The following is a 27,436-nucleotide window of genomic DNA, read 5'->3' as shown; positions in this document are numbered from 1 at the left end:
TGGCTATATTTTTGAAATTTTCATTTTGTATTTAATGTGATCAATTCATGCATAGATTTCTGGTAATTGTTGCATTGTGCCCATGACATTTGTTTGCAGTAATTTCCCAAAATTAATAAAAATAATAATAATGATTATAATATTGATTAATAATAATAATAAATTAAATAATAATATGATAATGAAAATTATAAAAATAACAATAACTAGGATAGTAATAATATATGTATTTGTTATATGTATCAACAAAATAAGATGGAATAATTAAATTGTTATTCTTTCAGGATAAACGATCGTGTTCTGAGCGTAAATGGAGTTGCGTTAGAAAACGTTGACCACGCTACGGCCATAGGAGTATTGAAGGAGAGCGGGGGTACAGTAAACCTGGTATGGAGAATTTTTGTGGATTGTTTGATTTTTAAAGGTATTAATGCCTGCGTTGAGTGTGGAGCACGGATCAGCTTCATTATGTGCCCTTGTTGTGTGCCTCTATACAGGGTTAATAGTTAAAATGCTGACTACAGGGTTAATAGTTAAAATGCTGATGACAGGGTTAATAGTTAAAATGCTGACTACAGGGTTAATAGATAAAATGCTGACTACAGGGTTAACAGTTAAAATGCTGACTACAGGGTTAATTGTTAAAATGCTGACTACAGGGTTAATAGATAAAATGCTGACCACAGGGTTAATAGTTAAAATGCTGACTACAGGGTTAATAGTTAAAATGCTGACTACAGGGTTAACAGTTAAAATGCTGACTACAGGGTTAACAGTTAAAATGCTGACTACAGGGTTAATAGTTAAAATGCTGACTACAGGTTTAACAGTTAAAATGCTGACTACAGGGTTAACAGTTAAAATGCTGACTACAGGGTTAATAGTTAAAATGCTGACTACAGGGTTAATAGTTAAAATGCTGAATACTGGGTTAACAGTTAAAATGCTGACTACAGGGTTAACAGTTAAAATGCTGACTACAGGGTTAACAGTTAAAATGCTGACTACTGGGTTAATAGTTAAAATGGTGACTACAGGGTTAATAGTTAAAATGCTGACTACAGGGTTAATAGTTAACATGCTGACTACAGGGTTAACAGTTAAAATGCTGACTACTGGGTTAATAGTTAACATGCTGACTACAGGGTTAACAGTTAAAATGCTGACTACTGGGTTAATAGTTAAAATGCTGACTACCGGGTTAATAGTTAAAATGCTGACTACAGGGTTAACAGTTAAAATGCTGACTACAGGGTTAACAGTTAAAATGCTGACTACTGGGTTAATACTTAAAATGCTGACTACCGGGTTAATAGTTAAAATGGTGACTACAGGGTTAATAGTTAACATGCTGACTACCGGGTTAATGGTTAAAATGCTGACTACAGGGTTAATAGGTAAAATGCTGACTACAGGGTTAACAGTTAAACAGGGTTAACAGTTAAAATGCTGACTACTGGGTTAATACTTAAAATGCTGACTACCGGGTTAATAGCTAAAATGGTGACTACAGGGTTAATAGTTAACATGCTGACTACCGGGTTAATGGTTAAAATGCTGACTACAGGGTTAATAGGTAAAATGCTGACTACAGGGTTAATAGTTAAAATGCTGACTACAGGGTTAATAGGTAAAATGCTGACTACAGGGTTAATAGTTAACATGCTGACTACAGGGTTAATAGTTAACATGCTGACTACCGGGTTAATGGTTAAAATGCTGACTACAGGGTTAATAGGTAAAATGCTGACTACAGGGTTAATAGTTAACATGCTGACTACCGGGTTAATGGTTAAAATGCTGACTACAGGGTTAATAGGTAAAATGCTGACTACAGGGTTAATAGTTAACATGCTGACTACAGGGTTAATAGTTAAAATGCTGACTACAGGGTTAATAGGTAAAATGCTGACTACAGGGTTAATAGTTAACATGCTGACTACAGGGTTAATAGTTAACATGCTGACTACAGGGTTAATAGGTAAAATGCTGACTACAGGGTTAATAGTTAACATGCTGACTACAGGGTTAATAGTTAACATGCTGACTACAGGGTTAATAGTTAACATGCTGACTACAGCGTTAATAGGTAAAATGCTGACTACAGGGATAATAGTTAACATGCTGACTACAGGGTTAACAGTTAAAATGCTGACTGCTGGGCCTGTCCCTGTATTTTTCATCGCATTATTGACCTGGTGGTGTGCCATCAAAACTTAGTGTTTTTTTAATGCTATTTATGACATAAAAAAAAAGTTAACCAATTTCTAATCAAATCTAGAAATCAATAGAATTGAACGGAGTGAGATATATGGAGATCAGGGTGCAATACCCATTAAAGTTTCGTTTTGTTTAATCCAATTGAATAAAATAAATATCAGGGGCGTAGTTAGCCCTCTGCCCATGTGGATTCATATTTGTTACACCTATAACCATAAATAAACAGAAATATTTTGAGGACGCCATTATGTTTCTTGATCAACTTCTACAAGAAGTGTAACAAATGTCTTGTGATATGAAATAGTATTAACGGGTCTGTTTTATGGAAGGACCTTGGTCATAACTTGGAAGTATCTTGGTTGTAACCCTAGGGAAAGGCTATCAAAATGTTACAATTTTTAATGAAAGTATTATTATTTCTGTTGCCATGGTTACAGGTCATAAAAAGAAGAATAGTGTTGCCTGCCTCCCTGGAAAATGAAACTCCACCCTTGAAAATAACTTTGGCCAAGAGGAACAGAAAAGATGGTAAGATAAGACAAGATAAGATTTTACTAAACTAAAGATGAAACTCAAAACTTGAAAGTATCTAGATTGGCTTCCATGACTCTGTTGAAGCCTTTGATATGACAGGTTATACAAAGTAATGATAACTTGCTTTTAAAAACCTACTGCTATAATATTTTGTGTAATAATATATATATATATATATATATATATATATATATATATATATATATATATATAAACAATATGGTTGATTTTGGTATTTTACTGAAATTCATTTTATTTTTAGGCAGTGAGTTCTAGCGTGTAGTACCATGCATTTAACTGTTTATGATTATGGTCTATTATTATACTAGGGTGTAGCTAGGTTTTACATGAACATGAAGAACACCATGCCTTACTAATACCTTTTCTGTTTATGATTATTTCCTCATACTAGGGTGTAGGTTTTACATGAACATGAAGAACACCATGCCCTACTGATAACATCTCTATTTCAGAGTATGGCCTTGTACTAGGGTGTAGGTTTTACATGAACATGAAGAACACCATGCCCTACTGATAACATCTCTATTTCAGAGTATGGCCTTGTACTAGGGTGTAGGTTTTACATAAAAATGAAGAAAACCATGCCCTATTGATACTTTCTCTATTTCAGAGTATGGCCTTTTACTAGGGTGTAGGTTTAACATAAAAATGAAGAAAACCATGCCCTACTGATACATTCTCTATTTCAGAGTATGGCCTTGTATTAGGGTGTAGGAATAATATAAATAACACCATGCCCTATTGATTCTTTCTCTATTTCAGAGTACGGTCTGGTACTAGGGTGCAAGTATTATATCAAAGAGATTGTGCCCAACAGTCTAGCGGCACAGGAAGGTGGATTAAAAGAAGGCGACACCGTATTAAAGGTAACGGCAGAATGTGATGATATAATTTGGCATTAGAAGAAATCGCTATCTTAAAACTTCATCTTAACTGCAAGAACATTTGAGATATTTTAATGAAATTTTGTAGACATGTTCAAAAGAGCAATGTGCATAAGTTAAGCAAGATATATTACTTAAGATGTGATAGCTTTTGAGTTATGCCGTTTTCCATATGAAAAACAAGGAAAAGAATCTGATGAAGTATTCAATGCTCTTGTTTAACGAATTCAACATGTACCCAAACTTTGCCCTTAATTTGGAAACCTGCCACAACACAAATTTAACATGATAAAAAAATCCAAATGTTTATGAATATTTATCTTCTCCATTTTCAGCTCAATAACTCGCCCATTGAAAGTCTGTCATTGGTTGAGGCCCGCAAACTTCTTGAAAAGTCCAAAGAGAAATTGCAGCTCATCATTACAAAGAAGAAAAATGATGAATGGAGAAAGGATGATGGTAGGTTTTAAGATGGGATTTTATGATATTTGATATCTCTGGATTTTGATATTATTATTGGAAGATAATTTTATGATATTTGAAAGGGGATTTAATAATATTTTTAGGGGGGGGGGTCTTATGATTTTTCAAAGTTTATATTATTATTTATCTTTGCATAACATGCACAAACTGTAGTTCCAAAAGTCATAACACCAAAACAAAACTTGTAAACACAGTCAGAATGTTTCATAATTGTTTTGTGTTTTGCTGATGTATGCAGTGCATTACTTCAAAAGCTTGTTATAAATCATCATCTTTGCTATTCAAAGATCATACAATCCCCCTTTCAAAGATCATTATATAATCCCCCTTTCAAAGATCATTATATAATCCCTCTTTCAAAGATCATTATATAATCCCCCTTTCAAAGATCATTATTTAATCCTCTTTTCAAAGATCATTATATAATCCTCCTTTCAAAGATCATACGTCCCCCTTTCAAAGATTATATGTTCCTGTTTCAAAGATCATATAATCTCCCTTTCAAAGATCATATATTCCTTTTTCTAAGATCATATAATCCCCCTTTCAAAGATCATATATTCCACTGTCAAAGATCATATATTCCTATTTCAAAGATCATATAATCCCCCTTTCAAAGATCATATATTCCTGTTTCAAAGATCATATAATCTCCCTTTCAATGATCATATATTCCTATTTCAAAGATCATATAATCTCCCTTTCAAAGATCATATATTCCTATTTCAAAGATCATATAATCTCCCTTTCAAAGATCATATATTCCTCTTTCTAAGATCATATAATCCCCCTTTCAAAGATAAAATTTCTTTTTCTAGGTCTAAAGCTCATCATGATACACTCCTCTTGCTATTAATATCTCATATGTTCCCCCTTTCTATTAAGAAACTACAATTTCATATGTGTATCAGGGCTCATCCTACACAGAAATTTTAGGGTGAAGTGAGATCGGGGGAGGATGTGGGAGGGGGTTGCCCTCTCCTTCAAGTCGGAAAATTTTCAGATTTTAAATGTCAAATGGTGGGTTCTGGTGTGTCCTGGACAACTTTTCTATGCATTCAAATAGGTGTTATTCTTGTTTTAAAGTGGTCATTCTGGTTGTTATTAGTTAGTATTAATTGTCATCAAGTATAAATCCTAATTAGCACTAATTGACATTTAAAAACAGTGTAAATATGAATCCCTTACAATTTTATTACATCGATGAAGTAGTGCATGTACACAAATTCAATGGTGCAAACACGTGCCTCGATTGAATAAAACAAGCGTTCAAACAAGCGTTCTCATTGGCCGAAGTAAATGGAGCAAATTTACTAGGTTTAACACGATTGGCTGTTTGTCAGTCGCACTGACAGACGGGAGGCGGAGTTGCTCTGTTATGACAAGCGGTAGTTTTAAACGATGTCGGGTGTATTTGAGAGCGATATTGTTTATTGATCTCTGAAAAAGTCTGCGAAGGTGACTTCGCTTTGATCTTAGAAAATAGCGAAGTTGCCGCGGGCAGGGCGACTTAATTGCCTAATTTGCCTGGAAGGATGAGCCCTGTATATTATATATAATATCCAGTGGTCGAAATTAACACAAGCCCGCAAGCCCTGCGCTGGTAAAATGTCTTCCGGGCTTGCTCAAATTCTGAATTTTATGTAGCAGGGCTTGTTAACAAATTTGGTGCCAAGCAATAGTATAAGAGTTCAGGCTTGTTCATCCAAAAGTCTAATTTCAATGACTGAATATCTATAACAACTTTGTAAATACAATGTTCCAGGCTATTCAACAATGCAGAGCACTTTACCAAAACACAGTGGAGATGTCAATATGTACAGACCTTCCAACCCAGAACAGGATCCATACAAGGCACAGTTTTCACCACAGGTAAATTTGATCTCATGAAATTTTAGGCTTGCCTGATTTTTTTTCAGAAAACAAAATTGAGTAAACATGGGCATTGTTGTCTTTAGCTGCAACCAAAATGTTTAAATTTTGGCCAAAAAACATTTGAGGTATTGAAATGAAACTTGGTACACAGGCTGTCACAGCGGTCGAAATAAGCTCAAGCCCGCAATCCCTGCACTCAGATTAAATGCTTTCCGGGCTGGCTCCAATTCCGGATTTTATACAGCAGGGCTTGTTCAAAACTGTAATGTCAAGCAGTAGTATATGAATTTGGACTTGTTCATCCTAAAGACTAACTTCAATGGCCGGTGTCAGAGTCAACACAAACGTGTATAGCAATGCATGTTCATCTGGGTTAATTAACTGTTTAGTGATGTCCATATTTGGATGAAAAAAGAACAGACAGGCATTGGGGCTTGCTTTACAGCGCTGTTGTAACTTGATGTGATCTTTAAAGATAAAATATTAAAATAAAGACACATCTTAAGTCACTTTAGTGTTGTTGTTGTTGTTGTTGTTGTTGTCATCATCGTCTTCCATTCTTATGAATGTTTAAAACTAGAAGTCACATCTTCAGTCACTTTAAGTGTTGTTGTTGATGTTGCTGTTGTTGTCATTGTCATAATCGTCTTTCATACTTGTGAATGCTTAAAACTAGAAGTTTGAAAAAGAACTGTAGATTTCTTTAATGGCTCATGAAAAGTAACAAATGGAGTACTTGTATCAAAGGGAGGTTAAAATGGGGAACTTGTATCATAGAGAGGTGACAGGGGGAAACTTTAATTAAAGGGAGATAACAGTTGGGAAATTGCATTAAAGAGAATTTAAAATGTGGGAATTTGTATCGAAGGGAGGTAAGAATGGAAACTTGTATCAAAGGGAGGTAGCAGTTGGTAACTTCCATGAAAGGGAAGTAAAAAGAGGGAAATTTCTATCAAAGGGAAGTTACAAGTGGTTATTGTATGTAAGGGAGGTAATTTGTATTTCAGGACATTCCAGCCGGTGCATATCCGCCCAACAGTCCACATTCCCGATACGATGGTCGATATATTTACGACCATGAGGCAGTACCACCAAGACCACCATTGCCTACTGGATTAGAAGATAGTAAGTGAATAGATAAAATTATTAAAAATATAAAATTTGGGAATTGTGGTATGATATTAGATTTTACACAGTCCTTGTATAATTGTCTACAGATCTTTAAGCATTCAAATTTCATTTGAATACCGCCACTTCTAACTTGCTTAGAAAATGTTAAGATAAGACTTAAAAATAAAATTGAAAACTGGTTTTAAAGAAATGTATCACAAGCTAGGTTATCTTATGTTTAAAGGTAATGAAACCAAAGTTTGCAATCAGTTTGAAAGATAAGTAGAAATATTTATTAATTGCCTTTTACGCAGAATTTTATTGTTCAAACAGCTTGAGGTGAGAGTGGTTAAGGTGTCTGTTTCTTACCCAAGAGGGTGTGGGTTCGATCCCCGCTAGGGGTACTTTCTCATCCCCTCTCAAAAAGGACACAGTACTGGTTTCTTCCCAGGAACAAACTCCAGAGAGATTCTATTAGCTATCAGCTTTAAAATGTCACAATAAGGGTCAAATAAATAAGTTTATACTAAACAGTTATAAAATGAGAATGTAAAGAAAATATTTCACACAATTTTAACACAACACAAGGTAACCATCCTTAAGACAATTTATTTACCACTTTTTAATCCTTGTCAGAGTCGCAACCTAGATCTCCGAGCCCCATGAAAGATGGTTACTATAGCGACAGAGAAGACCTCCGTCGGAAACAGTCATACGGGAACTACGCGACAGTTAACGATGAAGTGGATGTAGGGCTTGGACGCAGACACCATGAGGAGTAAGTGTTTTGTTTAAGAATTGATCTTATTTTTACTTGAAGACAGTAGGGCATTGGAGCAAACTCCATGAAGCGTGCTAGCTCATATTCCAAGGCCAGTTCGCATCAGTACCTTGACATCAGAAATTAAAAAAAAATCATTCCAAGCACAACTATAATACAGCGATATTTCTGTTTCAGGCGATATGTTGGAAAGAGAAAAGATATAAGGCCCGAGCCCCGATTAGCCACATTCAGAAAAGACAAAGAAGTAGGATTAGGGTTGAGGCTCGCTGGAGGGAATTCCACGGGGATATTTGTAGCATCGGTTCAGCCAGGAAGTGGTGCTGAAAGAGAGGGCCTCACTGATGGGGATCACATTATGAAGGTAAAAGGGTTTTTCTGAACTCAAAATATGTATTTCTTTAAATAGTAATTGGACTGGGGCTCGCTGAGGGATATCCTCTGGGATATTTGAAGGTTAAGGGTTTTGTATTGAGGGGGAATTCCACTGGAAAGGTAAATGGGCTTTGCTGTATGAAATATAGATTCTAAAATTTGAGAGGAAATTCGACGCAGATAATTATAGTATTAGCCAGGAAGTGGTGCTGAAAGAGTGGGATCACATTTTGGGTTTACCTGAACTAAAAAAATATTTATATAAGTGTGATTGTGGGAGATTTGATGGGGTTATTTATTGTATTGGTTGTGAAAAAATAGGTTCTGAAAGAAAGGGCATTGAATATAATATTATGCATTATAAATTGTAAACTCCATTACTATTTGTCAGAGAGACAATTTGTGCATTTATGAAACAAAGAATTCACATGTATACATATCAATGAGATATTTTTGCAGATCTGTTATTGTGTAAGTCAGAACAAAACAAATAAACATATTTCAAAGAGAGATAAACTATTTTCAGGCCAATGACAAAGACATTGTTGGACTTACCCGAGAGGAAGCAGTTACCTACCTTACCAGTCTAGAAGGCATGGTGACGCTCTATGTGCAGTACAAGAAAGAAGGTAATAACTATTTGTTATGAATTTAAGCTGATTTTATAAGATTAATAAAGTAAGTTATTACAATATTGTATGAATGAATCCTGTTTGCTCAATGTTATGAGAGTAGGTTCTAATGCTATGAGGGGAACCAGGGTAATTGAAGTTAACTATTCCATTTTTTCCAGTTTGGCAATCAGGCCTTAAAGATACAGAAGATTTCTTGAACACCATTCTCCAATGAAAACAATAACGTTCTTATATAAAGCCTTAAAAAAAATTAAAATAAAGCCCACCCTCCCTACCTGTTTTTGAAAAGGATTTAACCCTAAACCAAACCATTTCTTATTTGGCCTCGGTAATTAAACTCATATGAGCAAAGGTTGAGAAACAAATTTGGGAAATGATAAGATAACTATTCAAAATACAAAGCTGCAATATTTAATCACTTTGTTCCTAATGTTCTCTGATGTTGCAAATACATTTTGATAGATAAAAAATCATGAACAGTTACTATAGAGGAAGTAAAATACTGAAGTTATTTTATTGTTTAAATGATATTCTTTTCAGACTTTGACAGGATCATGTCAAGCCACGAAGCAGGGGATTCCTTCTATATCCGAACCCACTTTAACTATGAGCAGTTGGAGCCCGGAGAGTTGTCTTTTGTACAAGGGGATATTTTCCATATTAAAGGTATGTATAGTAAATAATTTTAAGCTTATGTGTTTATGAAAGAAAACAAAATTGAGTTTCTTTTCATAGCCTTGGTGTTATTGACATTGTTGGGCAAAAGTTTGGTGCACAGTTATAGAAAACTCTGGTTTTAATGATTGTAGAATGATCCCCCTTACTGGATTTTGATTGTAGAGTTATCCCCCTTAATGGATTTAACAAAACAACAGATTTGGTTCAAGTTTGGTTTCCAATACTTTTTTTTTTTATCTGACATTTTTAGTTTAATATGCAAGGCTGATAATCATAAAACATTTTAAGTCATTTCCTAACTGAAGTCATTTGCTAAGTTGATAATGTTTAAAATACTTTATTTTCATTAAGTCTATGCAATTTTTGTACTTTTAAGTTAAAAAACTTGCACTTTTCTTCTAATCTGACTATAAAAACATAAGGAGAAAAAACTTCAGACAAGAATTTTTTTTGATTACCGCCTCATGTGTGTAAATAATATCTAATAAGATATGAAATAAATGATTTATTGTCTGTACCTTTTTTCAGACACACTGTTTCGAGGTGTGGTAGGCTCATGGTTGGCTGTTAGGATGGGTAGAAATAACCAAGAAACTCAAAAAGGCATTATTCCAAACAAAAACAGGTGAGTTACATCAGTGGTCATTTATCTGTAGATAAAAACAGCCGAGTTAGTTACACTACAGGCCTTGAGACTATATACAAAAATATGAGAGTTACACAAATGGCAATTTACCTGTCGACAAATATGTAAAATTGGAACTTGGTTGGCTGTGGGAAGTGGAAAAATAAATGGGAAATCTGGAAAGGGATCATATCTAAGAAAAATAAGATTAGTTACATCAATGGTCATTAAACTTTGGACCATCAATGGTCATTAAACTTTGGACAAATATTTTAAACTCATCTTTACTGGGATAAGGGAAACCGAGAAAGGGATCGTTCCCTGCAAGAAGAGGTCAATTACACCAGTGGCTAATAGATTCTTGACGAAAATAGGGCTCCTGTTAGATTGATCCAAAATAATCAGGAAATTCAAAAAGGGGTTATTCCTAGCAAAACCAAATGAGCTACACCGATGGTCTTTTAACTATGGACAAAAGCAGGTGGGAAACACTGATGGTTATTTTATGGAAAAAAAGAAAACCCTTCTACACAATTTAAAAATATAAAAACAACAAAGAATAAAAGAAAATCAATTGCTGGTGTATTACCAATAAATGTTTGTATGCTTCGAATAGGAAGTGTTTTATCAATTTTACAAAATAAATTAATGTACTATATTATATTTAAATATATAACTATTTGAAACCAGAGCAGAGCAGTTGGCAATATCCAACCAAGGGACGTCGGAAGAGGAGAAAGAGAACTCCCCATCCAAAGGCAGAGGCCTTCTGTTCAAGCGAAAAGCTGCCAGAAGGTCAAAATCGCTGTCCAAAGACCACTGGGAGGATGTTATATTCGGTAAGTTTCTATTTTTAGATTTTCTATTAATAGTGTAGCCTATCTATATTTAGTAACATTATTATATTGCAGATGTTGCTTTACATTGTATAGAAGTTGTATATTGAATAAATAATTGTAAATTGCTATTTGTGTTGCATTAGCCATTTTTTTGACCTCACAGTAATCATTAAAGTATACATTTAAAAACTCTCTGTCCATCAAGTTAGTTTCGTAAAGGAATCTATAAATAGATATTGGAAATATAATGTATACATAATTAAACCAAAGACATACAATGACTATACCAAACAAAATTTTGTACTTTTGTTTCTCAACTAAAAAATCATAATTAAACCAAAGAAAATAATTAAACCAAAGAAAATAATTAAAACAAAGAAAATAATCAAACCAAAGAAAATTGGTAACAGTGTTCTTTTTATTTCAGTGTACTTGCTTTAAGTGTTGCCTTGAGCTTTTTGACGTTGTTTACTCTGGCCTAAAAACATAATGATTTGGTTAGGGTTACATCCTTTTTAAAAATGGGTAGAGTAGGTAGTTGTTGTTTTTTTGTCATTATTGAAGAATGGTGTTAAAGTTTACTTTTGTATAAAGCTTTAATGGTTTTAAACTAAATTTCAAAACACATAATATTTTTTTTAACCAACTGACTATAAAATTGGTAGAGTTGGCACCTATTTTGTAGGTAAGGATGGGTAACCTGAACCAAATATATAAATTATGTTTTAGGCCAAGACTTCTATGTATTAAGCATTCTTAACCTTAATTTGCTTCATATTTTGTGTTCATATTTATTTTGGCAAACTATATTATTTTTTTTGTGCAACTGTTCTAGCTGACCCCACGGGTAAGGTTTTTTCCATAGATTTTAAGGTTTGATATTTACCCCCCGTAGATAAACTAGAGAAAGGAATGCAGTTAATAATATATATACATGTACACCATTTGTACTTTATATAAATTTGCATTTTTACCCATGTAGTTAACTTAGAAACAGAAATGCAGTTTATTGTATATACCTTAGGTACTGTTTTTAAAATGAACAAAAGTTGAACAATTGTCATAGCCATGGTGTTGGTGTTGTTGTTGTTGTTGTTGTCAGTGTCGGCGTCGTCATGCAAAACCTTTAACTTTGGCCTTTACTAAAAAGCATTCAAGATATATTCAAATGACTTGATACAGACAGATTGCAAGAGACAAAAGCCATATGTATACTGCATGCTCATAATTTGGCTTTAAGGGACTAGACACCAGATGATACAATGTTGCAAACAAAAAAAAGAAAATTGTCAAAAACTTACATTAAATTGACATCATTGTGTAAATGCACTGAATCTTACTTACTGATGTATCACATTGCTTACAGCAACACATGTATTAAGCAGTTTTCGCGCAATTTTCTAATTCCAAATATACTGGGGTTGTCTACCAAGTAAATCCCAGTAAATTTAAAAATAGCGTCAGTATTTATTCTTACATTTATTATTTTAATCATGTTAAGTGATGTATCATCTGTCTGACCTGCTAGCTTGCATTGACAATTCTAGGCTTGTTTAGAGGTGATACTGTATTTGCTGATATTTGGACCATCTGGTGTCTAGTCCCTTTAATAGTTGTAAAGTTTACTGCCTCCTGTTTGACTGTAAAACAGCAAGCTCAGATGAGTGATGATGTTAATTATGTGGCACTCTTGTTTGATATTGAAGAATTTAAGTAGCATGCGTTATTTAATAATACTGAAGGGCCTGTATTCATTAAACATGTTAAGTCATTTCTCCCACCTCAGATAAGTAGATCCAAAAATTTGGCCATACTAGAAATTTTGTTATTAAAACATGCATTCGTAACATTATCTCATTTTTTTAATCAAACATCGATATTCTCAGGGCCATTCTCTAAATTGTTCGATAGCAAGTTAGGTGTCAGTAATGTGGGGTTCAAATTTGTTGTACATTTGACTTGAAAGCAATTCTATGCTTTTCTAAAAGACTTGACATAGTTGACTATTGCCGACAAAGTAAACATGTAGAAGCATATTATGGAAGCATATAGAGTAACCCTTGTCCACATCTGATAATGTCCATCATTAGCTGACTGACTGCCCTAATTGAAAACCTGGTTTTTGCCGCATTGCGGCATAGTTTACTAATAGTTACTTTTATTTAATGTTTTACCAAAAAACTTAAGGGATGAAAATAATAGTATGGTATAGCAGTAGCTTGTTGCAGAAAGCATGGAGAACCTCACTGCAGCTTTAGATGTATATTATACACACTCATTTATCATATATTTCTTTTATTTAATCCATCTTTTTAAAAAAAATCTTAAATATTATCAACAAGTTTGATAAAAAATGGACAAAAAATGTCATTATTATTTGCCAACTTTTTGTTGAGTTATTGTTAATTTTATGTTAACCTTTTAAAATAACATACAAATGGATATATTAAGATTTCTTTTTAGATTATTTTTTAAAGAAAATATCTTATTTAGCAAAGAGGGTGAGAGAGGTCTAGGGCTAAGCCTGTGTCTGCCTCTCACCCCAAAGTTGTGGCCTCTCTAAATAGACACCAAGGCCGGATCTAAGTGAAAATTTTCAACTTAGTGTGAATTTCGTAATTTTTGACAACAATTATTTAAATAGTCCCACTAATTTTCATCAGATTTGTTCTATGCATATATTGTTTAGACCATTTTCATGTTAATTTTTATATTTTTGGTGTACAAACATTGTTTTCTTAGAATTCAAATTAAAAAAAAAGGTATTTTTTCTCTAAGTTTAAAATTGTTACTAAGATGCTTATTGAATAAGGCCCCAGTACTGGTTTCTACCCAGGAAAATGACATTATAGAGTATTTCTAAAAGCTTTGGTCACAATCAAGCAACAAGAAGTTATACCATAAGCTAAATCAAAACAAGCTAGTTTGTTTAATTTCAGCCCATTTGCAGACCAAGTTTCCAGCATATGAAAGAGTGGTTCTTAAAGATTGTAAGTAGAAGTTTTATTTTTTTCATTTAAATTTTCATTCACAACATTTAATATGTCACTTAATTCTTGTGTCAGGGGACTCAGGGGTTTATTATCACAATAAACAGTTGTATTGTCATGTAACAAGCCAGAAACTGTAAAACTATGGTGTTTATGGTAAACATATAGACAGTCGTAATTTCAATGTCACAAACAATTTAAGTAAAATTTTGGAATCAATGGTTATGCTTGGACTTGTTATTGAACTTACTAAAAAATTGTGTTAAGCTGATACAATATCATAACAAAGGTCAGGAAATGTGTATGGTTATTAATATATATTAAATATTTATGTTTCATCGGATTCTATATCTGATGTCAATTAAAATCTTCTTGCTTTCACCTCTCTGAATGCAGTTTTTGCTAGACACAGCATCATTCACATCATAGAAAGTTCCAATTACATGGAAGGCCATTTTAGTAACAGGGCAGAGGCTGAGATGATTTCTTTCACATTTCTTTTAACATGAGGTTATAACTTCTGGTTGTGATATTTGGATAATTCTGCTGATGCAAATTCATCAGAAAACTTTCATATTTGTTAATGGATTGAATGTTGATATATTGCCTATATTAAAAAAATAAATGTTTCATTCTATTTTCATACTATAAGGTCCATTTTTTGCAGTATCGCTTGACATATAAAGTGTCATTAAAATAATATATTTCAAGCTATTAGTACAGAAGATGTAATTTAAAAAAAAAGAAGATCATATCATTAATCATTCCGTTTCCAGGTGGGTTTGTACGTCCGGTTGTGATATTTGGACCTTTAGCAGATGTTGCAAGGGAGAGAATCCTGAAAGACATGCCAGACAAATTCCAGTCTCCACGTGAGTTACTCCCCTTGGATTTTAAATATTTGTTTTAGTTCATGTAAAGCATTGCTGATTGCCGATTAAATCAGACAAATTTAGTAAAGAAAGGTTTTTGTTAGAAAAATTTCCTTTGTTTATTATTTTTTAAAACCGTTAGCAAGGATTTAAAACCAGAACATCTATTACCTTTCCAATATATCAATTAATAATTTGTAACAATCTTAACAATCTTAAAGGTAATTAGCATAAAATTATATTAAGAAATCTAAAGGGTAAAAAGTAATTCTGAAAAAAACTATTGTTTCAGAGAGCGAACACCATGCTGATGATGAGAGAAAAGGCAGGTCAGGAATTATTAGGCTTGGATCCATTAGAGATGTCATTAATAGGGTGAGTTGGATGTTTTGGTTTCTGTGGATTTAAGTTAAAGGGGCTGTACTCTGTATGATAAAATAGCAAAAAAAAAGAGAAAATTATCGAAAACTGACATCAACTTGGCATCGATGTGTACAATTCATTGAAACTTACTAACTGAAGTACCACATCTATAGTTTACAATTTATTCAAGTTTAGCAGTTATTCTGTATTTTTCCATTAAACAAGATTACTGGGTATGTCTACCAGGTAGAATTCATTCCTTATGCATGATAGGCTAGTCAGTGTTATCACGTGATATTACCGAAGTAGGTCTTTAGCTTAATTATGTCACCCAATTAGAGTAAGCCGTCTTAGCTCAGTGGATACGACGCTGGACTGCAATTTTGGCGACATGGGGTAGAACCCGGTCTCTGACACAATTTTCTCTTTTACATTTTGATACTTTTTTTTTTACAATTATGATATCAAAGCGTAACTCATTCTATTAGATAATTGTCCTGATATTCATTACAGAAAAAAACTTTTTTTGATGCCAATCTGGTGTACAGTCCCTTTAACAGTTTCGATGAATTTATGTTACTGTTTCTTTTAGAAGATGTCACAGCTGATGCTATAGTTTCTGTCTGTTAAAGCTACAGTTTCTATTTAAAATGGTCACAGTTTCAAAAAGATTATGCTATAGTTTCTGTCTGTTTAAGCTACAGTTTCTATTTAAAAATGTCACAGTTTTTAAAAGATTATGCTACAGTTTCTGTCTGTTGAAGTTACAGTTTCTATTAAAAACTGTCACAGTTTCTTCAAGATGATGCTATAGTTTCTGTCTGTTAAAGCTACACTTTCCATTTAAAAATGTCACAGTTTCTAAAAGATTATGCTACAGTTTCTGTCTGTTGAAGTTACAGTTTCTATTACAAATGTCACAGTTTCTTAAAGTTGATCTTTTTACTATGATACAGTTTCTGTCTGTTAAAGCTACAGTTTCTATTAAAAATGTCACAGTTTCCTTCAGTTGATGATACAGTTTCTGTCTGTTAATGTTACATCTTCTTTTAAAAAATGTCACAGTTTTGTATTAGATAATGTCATGGTTTCTCTCAGACTAGACTACAGATTAATCATTAAAATAAATTTAATGGTCACATGCAGGAAAAATGAAAAAAAAAATGATATTTTTCACTTTTTGGATATTTTTAACCCTGTTCTCATGTCCAATACAAACATATGTGCATACATTATTGTGACAACATTTTAAAGACTTCATTTCCAAATGATGTTACATAGGGATTCAATTTTGCATGCTTTCTTATAAACTACAATAAAATGTATAATATACATAAAATAAATAGTTAATTTATTTATTTGTTTATTTTATAGATTGCAATTAATTTCACAAAATAATAGTTTTAACTCTTGCCTATGCCACTCATAACATAAAATGATTGCTTAAGGTAATAACTCCTTAAAATATATTACACTGAATCAATGATACATGTTTACATGTTTCCCAAAATTTCTTACAGAGAAAACACTGCTTGCTAGATGTCACCCCACACAATGTGGACAGGCTGAACTTTGCTGCGTTCTCACCCATAGTGGTCTTCCTGAAGTCAGACTGTAAAACAACAGTTAAGGAAATTAGGGCAAAGTGGGCCAAGGGGTCGAGCAAAAACCCAAAGAAAATGTATGAACAGAGCTTGAAGCTTGAAAAATACTACCAGCATTTGTTTACAGGTATTGTACTTTCATAGAATTATGATAATGTTATGCTTCATTTATTTTATAGCAATGGATATGCAAATTCAATTTTCCAAATATAGAAATGATGTAATATTCTATTTATAGTTTCTGTTACCCACAATTCATCAGAGACATGAGAACAAATTTGTTGAAAACGATAATTAATATTCCCAATTTAGCAATGATGTAATACTCTTTTTAAAGTCATAGTTACCCACAACTCATCAGATACACGAGAACAAATTTGGTGAAAATATATAATTAATATTCCTAATTTAACAATGATGTAATATTCTATTTATAGCCACGGTTACCCATAATTCATCAGAGACATGGTACAAAAAGTTGGTAGACATGATTGAGCTCCAACAACAGCAGCAAATCTGGATGTCTGAAAAAAAGGTGAGTGGTGTAACACCGATTTCTGTGGTGAAGACCAATTTTACATACTGATGAAGCTCAAAAGCTATATATTCGGATAGATCTTCGTTCACTGAATGCCTACAAACTAGCGCAGGAAGGCTTACTTTTATGATGTTGATTTGGGTTGGATGGTCTTCTGTTTTAATGGTGAAATATTTTTGATGTCTATTGCATCAAAGACTTTCTGGATTCCATTCTAAATAATGACACCTTCTTGGTGCCTCTTAACAATTAAGAACTATCATCCAAGAAATGTGTTTTTATAAAGATTATAATACAAGGTAGCAAAATTATAATCATTTTCACATTATGAGTAGATACACACAGAAAAAGAAAAATATTGATGAAAAAAAAAATCATCTAAAAAATGAAATTATATCTCAAATATCTGAGATTGTTTTAAAATAAATGCCTGCTTTTGAACAATATGCCATATTTCCAGCCGGATGAAGATATCACTGACGATTACTTGTTCCCAATGTCCAGCCATCGCTTTTCGTTTTCGGGATCTCAGGGAACAACTGATTCAGATATTACGCATGCATTGGATGACATGGATAAAAATCCTGTCAATAGGAAACGATTTCTAGTCAGGTAAATGAGGAATAGTATCTACCATTAAACTTTACAATAGAGAATGAGCAGTTATTCTGCCCAGAATATGATTAAAATCATTGCATGCATACAAGAGCTCATATTAATGGACTTGAAATTAATCCTTTTATATCTCAATGTTTTCCTGTGTATTTAACAATGTAAAAAGTTTTTACCTCATTTTTCCTACTTCTTTTCACATATTTATCGTCTTTCCCAAGTTTTCATGTCTATAAATGGACTTCATGATGTAATTTCTATTTATAGATCATCATCGGATCCCAGCATCAACACTACTGACCGGGTACCAGGTATCCCTCCATATCCTGACCCACCAAGATACACCAGATCTCACAAGGTTTATAACTTGTTTTTTAAGCTGATCTGTTTTTCTTAGAAGTTTAAAACTGCACTCTCACAGATCCACCTTTTTAACAACCTTTTAATTTTTACTTAAATGTCTGACAAGCGATATAAGACTGCTAACTAAAGATCTGATTGCGGTTTTTCAAATTTAAGTTTGAAAATTGATGTGGTATGACTAAAAGCAGTACTAACGCTTTAAGAAAAACAAGTTTTTCAGCAGTTTTTTTAACAATTGAGATCTGTTCTATAGTGAATTATCTTATATGACTGATATTTATGCCAAATCAGCTGATTTTATATAAAAATTTGAAATAAAGTCAAAACTGTAAATCTGTGAGAAAGTGCAGTTTAAATTGGCCAGAGATATCCTTTGTGTAATTGCAGGCATAGAGGCTCTTGTGCAAAATCTTTGACCTTGGCCATACCTATAAAAATCATTCTAGATATTCAAATGTTACTTGGTTTACATGTTGCCATTACTCTGTTATTCTGAATTTGATCAATTTTGAGTTATGCCCATTTTTGGAGTTTTTCCGAAAAAAAACAACAACATATGACCTGTTGTTGAGGTTACCCCACCTATTTGAAGTTCCAAACTTCTGTGTTGTAAATATTTATTTAGTTGTATCTGTATATTTAAAGAGGTAAGTCGAGGCATTTTGACATGGTTTCCAGGCACGGACGGTTCATTAAAGTAAAAGTTTAAAGCTTTGAATACCTTGAAATTCTAATATGATTGGCATATTATGTACTGAGAAGTTTCTGGTACTATGATTAGGCTAATATAAATTACTAGAGTTTCATCTATTTTTTAAATGGGTGCTGGGATGACATTTTTTTATTCTTAGTTGACTGTTTCACCATTTAATATGTGTTCATGCTCTTACTTATTGCATAAGGAGATATAAGGAGATACTGCATGTGTTTTAAGACAAACCACGAACACAATCTTTACAATTCTCCTTTTTTACATGTGAATGTTATACATCAACAATGTAGGTGGCGTGAATGAAAGCTTTTCCCGTATATTACCTGAGACTCACTCGTATAAGCAAAAACAGAGTCTAGTTGGACATTTTAATTTTTGAATCTATGTCAGGGGCAGGCTTAAAATCAAGCAATAAATTTATCGTTGCTTTATCTTTATGTTTGTTTTTCCTTTTTCAGATGTTATATGATGGTAATCAAAACTACCAAGACATAGCATACGATGGTACGTACAGTTAGTTAAAATGTCGTTGGGTGTTTGTTGAAGTTTTAAGTTATGCCCCTTTTGGGAGTTTTTCCACTAAAAAACAGCAACATATGAACACTGGTGTCTGCTCCACGGCACTCTTATCCAACCTTATTGAAGTTCGAAGAATCCATAAACCCTTAATTGTGTTCTTATATAAAAAATAAATATATAATTATAACCACAGGAAATGCTTAAAAATGATTGTGGTTTTTTTCAATGTAATGAACATATTATCAATCAGTTAACATGATATAAATGGGGGTCTAGTTTCACCTTGTCAATTGTCGGAGATTGCTTCTATTGGTTGGCCTAAGTAGTCCATTTGATTATTGGGTCATGGGCTAGTATTCATTGACAAAATATTACGCCTTTATTGTTCAGTCGAAACGTTGAATAAGCAACCAGCATCATGTTGATTTCAGATTCCTACACACAGCGATCAGAGGACAGGTATTACCCGTCATACTATGCGGATGATGTGGATCGACGTTTTAATCGAGCCAATATTGATCCCTACGCAACCATTACTCCTAGCGAGAGACTGAGAGGGCGAATTCCGTCAGATTCACAATGGAATAATGGGTGAGTTACAGAATCAAATTAGAATTAAGGTACCAGTTTCAGTGTTCAAAAAGCCTTAAAGATGCACTGTTACTCCCAAATACGATTTACCACTATTAATACCATAATATACCAAATAGAATGAATAAATGTCGAAAACAATGGTTAAGTAGTTAAAGATTCATCGCTTAAATTTTATGTTTGTTATACATGTGATTGAATTGATTTTGAATAAGAGTGTCATTTTGATTTCATGCCTGTTGACCCTATTTTTTGGTTTGTTTTGATTTTTGATGAAGATTATTTTAACAGAAGAGTATGTTAAAATCATACCATTTATAAGAAGGAAGCTTATTTACTATATGTGTTATCATGTATTGTTTTAAATTGATCTTAATTTACCAGATACAATGATCAACCACCAGCATCTCCAAATGAAGTGGAATATTCCCGTCCATTGCCACGGCAACAAAGGCACCAGTCTCCTAGCAACCAGCAAGGTCAAAATCTTGACCCTCCTTCCCCTGGTTACAGTCAGTTGCCATCACAACAGAATCATCCCCCACTTCCACCACCACATAATGTGAGTTTGTCTTTCAAGTTGATTACTGAATTTAACTGTAGATAATACACAACCATAGGCTGGTTATGCTCTAGTCAATTGTAACCACGCCCCCCCCTCCCCGGGGTCCGGGGAACAGTGGGGACTTTGACTTTTTGTCCAGCCAAGCAAGTTTAAATCCGCTTCAAATGCAACCGCACCCCAGGGACTCTCGGTAAGGACCATTCCCGGCTATTTTTGGCGTGAAGGCAAAACCACTGTAGTCACCTGGCTCTGCGGGGCCACCTGAAAGGTAAAAATATGGCCCATTTCCCTCACTATCCCCGGTATACCCCCTTACTTGGGGAGGCCGTGGTTACAATTGACTGGTGCAGGGGAAAATATTGAGAAAAATCAAAAAAAATCTTTAAGACTACGGTTAGTACAAGTGGAAAAAAACAACCGGAAACATTATATTAAAAATCCATCAATCTATAAAATGCAGGCAATAATTTAAAAAATGTTCTAAGTAGAATATGTGTGTTCTATCTATTGTAAAATTTGATGTATCCCAAGAGTCTACCAAGCAACGGCAAGCTTTAACATTCAGTATAGAAAAAGAATTTTTGGGTGTGACATAAATTGTTATATGCACGTACATGTATGTTGTTCTTTTTGACGAAAAAAGGTAGAAGAAAAAACTGGTTGAGTGAAAGCTTGTTGCGTGATTGCATTTGACATTGTTATCGCATTTGACATTGTTATCGCATTTGACATTGTTATCGACGCAACACCGTTTCAAGATATACAAACAGAACTTGGTATACATTTTGGCCAGTGATAATATGCCCATACCTCGTTAGGTCTAGTGTCTGGCTTTAATAATTGTCAAGTTAAATTTCTTGTTCGACAGAAAAGAACAACAACAACAGGCAAGATTACATGTTCACTATGTGGCCATTATGTAATATCTATCATAAACTGTACAGCCACAACTGATATTGAACCAAATAGAACAGTTCATTTAATTACCTTTTTAGGCAATTATTTATTTATGAATTTGATGAAGTTTCTTTTTTTAGCTAAACAAGAACATCTTGTCATACTTAAGCAACTCATAATATCCAGTTACTTAATCTGTTTTTAAATATGATGTAATATCTATTTTTAGATGTACAGCGACAACTAATCATTTTCTAGCAAATCATTTAGTTTTTTACATGTGACTCATTTAGCTTATGTTCAAGTCACTCATAATTTATCCAGCAATCAAAGCTATTTTTAGATATTATGTAATTTTCTATTTTTAGATGTACAGCGATAACTCATCATATTCAAGTGACTCATTTAGCAAATACACATCAAATCCAGCCAACAAGCATGATGATTCCAAACTAAGGGAGAAAATGGGTCAGGTGGGGTCCAAACCCAAGGGAAATGACCCATACAGGTATATAATTGTAGTGGCATGGTATATTTATAAAGATGGTGTTGTATTATGATCTATTTATGGAAACGATGTAATCATTGGACATTTGTTTATTTTTCAGCAATAATTTAAATGGTCCTTATATAAATTACCTATTTCAATTTTTCTAAAGTGTTTATTAATTTCTCTGTTTTTGAATGTATGCATTTACATTTTAATGCATTATACAACATATGGTTTATATTATAGTATCATTCAAAACTTTACGATATTATTCACCCTTATTCCCAAATGGACTTTTTTTATTTCTATGCAATGTCATCTATGCCTGAAGAAATTATGTGATAGTTTTTAAATAGAAATGATGTAATCTGTAAAGAAATGATATAATATTCATTGATATAAATGGTGCAATATTTATGTAAAGAGATGATGTAATATTTAAAGAAATGATGTAATATTCATTAATATAAATGATGCAATATTTATGTAAAGAGATGATGTAATATTTAAAGAAATTATGAAATATTCATTTATATAAATGATGCAATATTTATGTATAGAAATGATGCAATATTCTATTTTAATAGATTTACCAGAAGCACTGCCAATAAAGTGAACACCAGCAATGTGGATAAAGGCAAACTCTCTGATCTCTCGGCTAAGTTCAGGTTTGTGTCTAAAACTATTATAACCAGTTTGTGATACCCTCAAGGTTTAAAAGCAGACCTGAGATCCAAACCAATGTAATCAATCCAGCATAATTGTTGATCAGTATCACTATTCATGTATAATATTCAACCAATATAACAGAGTGCCCTTCCAATAAGTAGATTGGTATTTTTAATCAGCCTTTGGAATCATGCAATGCTTAAATGAATTCAGCTATCTTGCCTTGTTTGATTTTTCTGGTTATTCATTTTCTGGAAGCAGACTATGTAATAATTAGAATGCCCATCCAAACTGAACCTGCCCTCAGTTCTGACAATTCCATTGGAGAATTAAGAACTGACCATTTCATAAATTGTTATCTACCATCCATGCAGATAACCAGCATGTTCTTCATCCATGGTGAATTATATTTTTTATGAATGCCAACAAAGATACTTTCCATATCAATATTACAATTACAAACATCATCATCATCATCATCATTGGTTTAATGACCATTGCTATCATCATCAAATTCATCATTAAACTTTGAAAAAAAAAATACGCAGCATCTAATGTATAAAGCTTCACTTGACCACAGCAGCGATAATGCAATTAAAACTTCTAACATCACAATATTATGACTTTTACACTTAAATTTGTCCTCGCAGTGTTTAGTCTAGATATATTCAGGATGCATTTTGCTTGCTTATTGGCAAACTGTTTTAATCCTCTACACAAGATTGCTTCGTTTTTATTATTGATTATTTCATATTGTATAGATCCTTTTTTCTGCTTTTCCGATATGCATTTGTTTTATTACCATATTCAGTGTGTGTATACCACATGGCAAATTATGTCATATATGCTATGTTAGAAGGCAATATTTTGCTTAAAATGGAGACTTAAAACAAAGATAGCTTTTCTTTTACTTCACCATTTTAAATGAAACAAAGGGCAGTCTGTGTCGCTTTAAGAGCCCCACCTTCTTTTAATTACCGAAGTTTGGAAAGGTGATTAGTCTCATCAAACACTTTGACAAATCTGTTTCTGAAATATTGTTTTGACTGGGTTCTGTCAGGCCGTTTTGTGAAAAGGTTTGTCAAAGTGTTTCAAGAAAACTAAACTCTCAATCAAACTCTGTTAATCGACCTTAGGCGGGGCCCAGTAAGCGGGGTAGACTGCGCTATATTTCATTTAAAATGGTGAAGAAATAGTGAAGTTATATTTGTTTAAAGTCTTCATTCGAAGCAAAATATTGCCTTCCGACGTAGCCATTATGACGCAATTTATCACGTGGTATACACACACTGCTATTGAACTGCCTTACCCTAGGAGTTACATTCACGCATGATGTTGTCCATATATAATTTCAATGCACCCCTGGGCCAATATTTACTAACGTATTGGATTTGAGACTGAGGCCAAGAAATGTGAATTCATATATGTTTCAAAATATATATTTAACATTATAAAATTGACAAAAGATATACTAGGTTGGATTGTAGGAAAGGTTATGTTGGATATAGTAATGTTTTACATTCTTGATCTTATAAGGGTGATTTTACAACAAAAGTGAAATAATATGTAGTTTCAACATATTGAGTCTCATTCACATGATGTTAGTTTATATGTGCCCATCTTAACCTTTCATGTTTAGAATGATGCAGGATACGCCATTCTTTTAAGTGTTTTTTCTGCATACAACCCGCTTTAATCTGAAATGTTTGCTTTTCGCAGAGCCGCCGTGTATGCGTATGCAGACCATGTATTTATATATATATATACTCACGAATTCCTTCCCTTTTGACCATCAATCAGGTTAGACACGGATCGCTCTGGACAAAAACTTAGCAACTCCAGCCTAAACACCACAAGGACACCCCAAAATACCAATAGCAATGCTCAAAACATCTCAAAACACCAAACAAATGAACCTGATCTAGTTATTGGGTCAACTGCTGGCCAAGTTCAAATGACCTCACCTCAGGGTCATCTGAGCCCAAGTCGAGGTCATGAAGGTCAAAGTTCGAGAGTGATGGGAAGAAAACAACCCCCTCCAGTGCCAGTGAAAACGTACAAAGGTCGAGAGAGCGAGCCGGATGAACAAAAGTTGCGGAATTTCGAAAATGGAAATTTAAGGTAAGGGTATTAATCAGGCCGCAATATCACAAAAATACTCATGTGAAATCTCAATCTCAGTCTTTTACCAAATAAAAGCATAGAATGATTCAAAGTTGTGTACATGTGTATGTTTTTACTCTTTTTAAAAACATATTGTCCAATAGAATGTGTTGATAAACACCCTTTTTCAATATTGCAAAGAGTACTTATTCTTAAGAAAAATATATACTTGAGTAATTGTCAAAACACATTGAGTTGTACTCATTTGCATTTTATGCTGCAGAATCTTTCTCTTGGAATGTTGACCATAGTTGTTTATCAACATATTCTATGCGAGAATGCGCTTTTGAAAAGGTGTAAAACATGCAATGATTCTTAATATCTTTTGATGCTATTAAGTAAATGAGTTGAGACTGAGATTGAGATTTGTCTTAAGTATTTTCTGGATATTTAAGGGCCAGCTCAACAATTTTGAAAAGTAGAAGTTGGGGTACATACAGCAGTGTTTTTGTTGTTGGTGTTATTGACACATTATAGTGAAAAAGAAAACTTTGGTCATGGCTCAAAAACCAATGCATTCAAATGAAACATGTTCCAAGTGATTGATACCCGTAGGTGTAGGAAGGACCGTAACTCCTGCTGTAATAAATGTCATCTGATCTACTTCAAATCAAACCGATGAGTTTGGGAAATATTGTTAATTTATACAAATTAATATTAACTGTCTTTAGGCTGATATAAATTATGCTGAAGTATGAATTCTTTGAGAAACCCAGAAGGATGTCCATGTCTGGGTTGCAAAGATATTATGTCTATCATGATAACAGGGACACAAACCAACCATCTCTTGGGTGAGAAGTGGTCACATGTACAGCCACTGTACCTGTAGAACACTTAAGCATTAAGATAAATTATTTGGATGTTATGGTTTAAGCCAACCTAGACTATTTCTTTGCCTTTCCACCAATGAGATTGATGCTAGCTTATAAAAACTTCGCAATTCATCTGAAACGTATTAGTAAAAACAATTTGCCATTGTGATATTTTAAAGCAACTGTTACATTTATTAACTTCAAAATAATTAAAAATAAACAGGAGATCATAGCCATGTTTCGAGTAAAAAAATCAGTTTGTGATCGTTTTTTCAACTTTTCTTAAAAACTATAAAAGTAGTTGTTTATCCATACCAATACCAAACTATTTTTGTTTGGTATTCTTTCTCTGTTAAGTAATTTATAACTATAATTTGTGCTCTTTCAGTGGTTATAAATATCCCGCAGAAAACCCCTATGGTAAAACCAGAGGTCATCCAAATGATGTTAATCGGTACCCTGTTTCTCCTGTGGACCATTATAAGGCAGAAGATCCATATGAGTGGGTTGCACCAAGAAGGCAAAGTGCAGGGAACCAAAGATCTGTTAATAGAAACAGTAGAGGGGAGTTCCCAGAATCCCCAGGAAATGTGACCAATCAAAACTCTCGATCTTTTATGAATCAAATATACATGGATACTGCTGAATTAAACAAATATAGACAGGAAAGAGAGCAACAACAGCATCAGCAACAACATCAATCAATTAATTATGGAAGCCCTGAAAACAGGTCAAGGTGAGGTCCACAGAAGAATTTTTAAATGAGAATTTAACAATTTTTCACTAAAACATTCTTAATGTGTGCATTTAATAAAGCTGTCCAAAAAAAACAATGTGAAAAAAAGCTGAAATATTATTTTTCAACTCCTTATATTTTTTTTATATATTATTGGAACTTGCTGAAAATATAAGTTAGGAATTTGTATTATAACTATGCAGCTTATACATGTATTTACATTGCTCTTGAAAGCAAATCGCTTACATTAATAATGCACTACAGCATAACTTCTTTAAAAATCTTCACTCTTGAGCTAAACTAAGGCTTTAGCATACATGTATTTTATCTAATAAAGCAAAGACTGCTATTAAACTTGTACTCATCAGGCTTTAAGCTTTTGTTTGTTTGAAATGAAACCATTGATCAGCATTGCTGCCCTTGTATAAATTAATTTCTGTTTTATTACGATGGCATTTGCAATATGTTTGTTTGGTATTTTATGATTGTTCTAGACTCATTTATTTGTCTTTTCTATTCAAGGTGAAAAATTAAATGTGATATGATTTATTATTTGGACTACATTGATTACTTAAATTTTGACACGTCCAATCGCATTCCACACCGATCCACAATGTGTGAATTGGGAATGCCTGGTGGCTGGTGACCCCCATATTATTTTAGTACCATTTGAAACGGTGTATTGTGATTTTTTTGTGATTAGTAACATTCCATGAAAACTGAAAACTCCTTGAATATTTTTTTTTTTTTCATCACAAACAAACAAAAGTTTAAAAAATAGCATTTTAACATGACAATGTAGGGGCATCCATCAATTTATCTCTGATTAAACATTTTCATATACTGCCTTCGATGATCGTTTCTTTCTACATTGATTTTC

At 33.2% G+C, this 27,436-nt stretch overlaps 1 protein-coding gene across 8 annotated transcripts in view; it reads left to right on the top strand.

The window, feature by feature from the left end:
• The window catches only part of LOC128221340 (tight junction protein ZO-1-like), an 82,632-nt gene that overhangs the window by 44,865 nt on the left and 10,331 nt on the right, over positions 1 to 27,436 (top strand). For 4 of the 8 annotated variants that reach the window (XM_052929912.1, XM_052929909.1, XM_052929910.1 and 1 more), the window contains exons 7-33: positions 285 to 387; positions 2,658 to 2,748; positions 3,538 to 3,641; positions 3,995 to 4,118; positions 5,908 to 6,014; positions 7,025 to 7,142; positions 7,764 to 7,905; positions 8,086 to 8,272; positions 8,810 to 8,912; positions 9,459 to 9,584; positions 10,125 to 10,221; positions 10,912 to 11,060; positions 11,896 to 11,907; positions 14,000 to 14,050; positions 14,827 to 14,922; positions 15,215 to 15,297; positions 16,806 to 17,016; positions 17,327 to 17,424; positions 17,888 to 18,039; positions 18,307 to 18,397; positions 19,573 to 19,618; positions 20,065 to 20,224; positions 20,609 to 20,786; positions 22,055 to 22,194; positions 22,764 to 22,844; positions 24,646 to 24,966; positions 26,209 to 26,556. In XM_052929912.1, the coding sequence (XP_052785872.1) occupies positions 285 to 387; positions 2,658 to 2,748; positions 3,538 to 3,641; positions 3,995 to 4,118; positions 5,908 to 6,014; positions 7,025 to 7,142; positions 7,764 to 7,905; positions 8,086 to 8,272; positions 8,810 to 8,912; positions 9,459 to 9,584; positions 10,125 to 10,221; positions 10,912 to 11,060; positions 11,896 to 11,907; positions 14,000 to 14,050; positions 14,827 to 14,922; positions 15,215 to 15,297; positions 16,806 to 17,016; positions 17,327 to 17,424; positions 17,888 to 18,039; positions 18,307 to 18,397; positions 19,573 to 19,618; positions 20,065 to 20,224; positions 20,609 to 20,786; positions 22,055 to 22,194; positions 22,764 to 22,844; positions 24,646 to 24,966; positions 26,209 to 26,556 (3,519 nt within the window). The remainder of the gene's footprint in view (positions 1 to 284; positions 388 to 2,657; positions 2,749 to 3,537; positions 3,642 to 3,994; positions 4,119 to 5,907; positions 6,015 to 7,024; positions 7,143 to 7,763; positions 7,906 to 8,085; positions 8,273 to 8,809; positions 8,913 to 9,458; positions 9,585 to 10,124; positions 10,222 to 10,911; positions 11,061 to 11,895; positions 11,908 to 13,999; positions 14,051 to 14,826; positions 14,923 to 15,214; positions 15,298 to 16,805; positions 17,017 to 17,326; positions 17,425 to 17,887; positions 18,040 to 18,306; positions 18,398 to 19,572; positions 19,619 to 20,064; positions 20,225 to 20,608; positions 20,787 to 22,054; positions 22,195 to 22,763; positions 22,845 to 24,645; positions 24,967 to 26,208; positions 26,557 to 27,436) is intronic. The other 4 variants (XM_052929908.1, XM_052929907.1, XM_052929914.1 and 1 more) reach the window with 2 other exon arrangements.

The sequence above is a fragment of the Mya arenaria genome, chromosome 16 (assembly GCF_026914265.1).
Source record: "Mya arenaria isolate MELC-2E11 chromosome 16, ASM2691426v1".
In the NCBI taxonomy this organism is placed as follows: Eukaryota; Metazoa; Mollusca; class Bivalvia; order Myida; family Myidae; genus Mya; species Mya arenaria.
The sequence above is the reverse complement of the archived record's forward strand: the minus strand, read 5'-3'. Positions and strand labels throughout refer to the sequence as shown.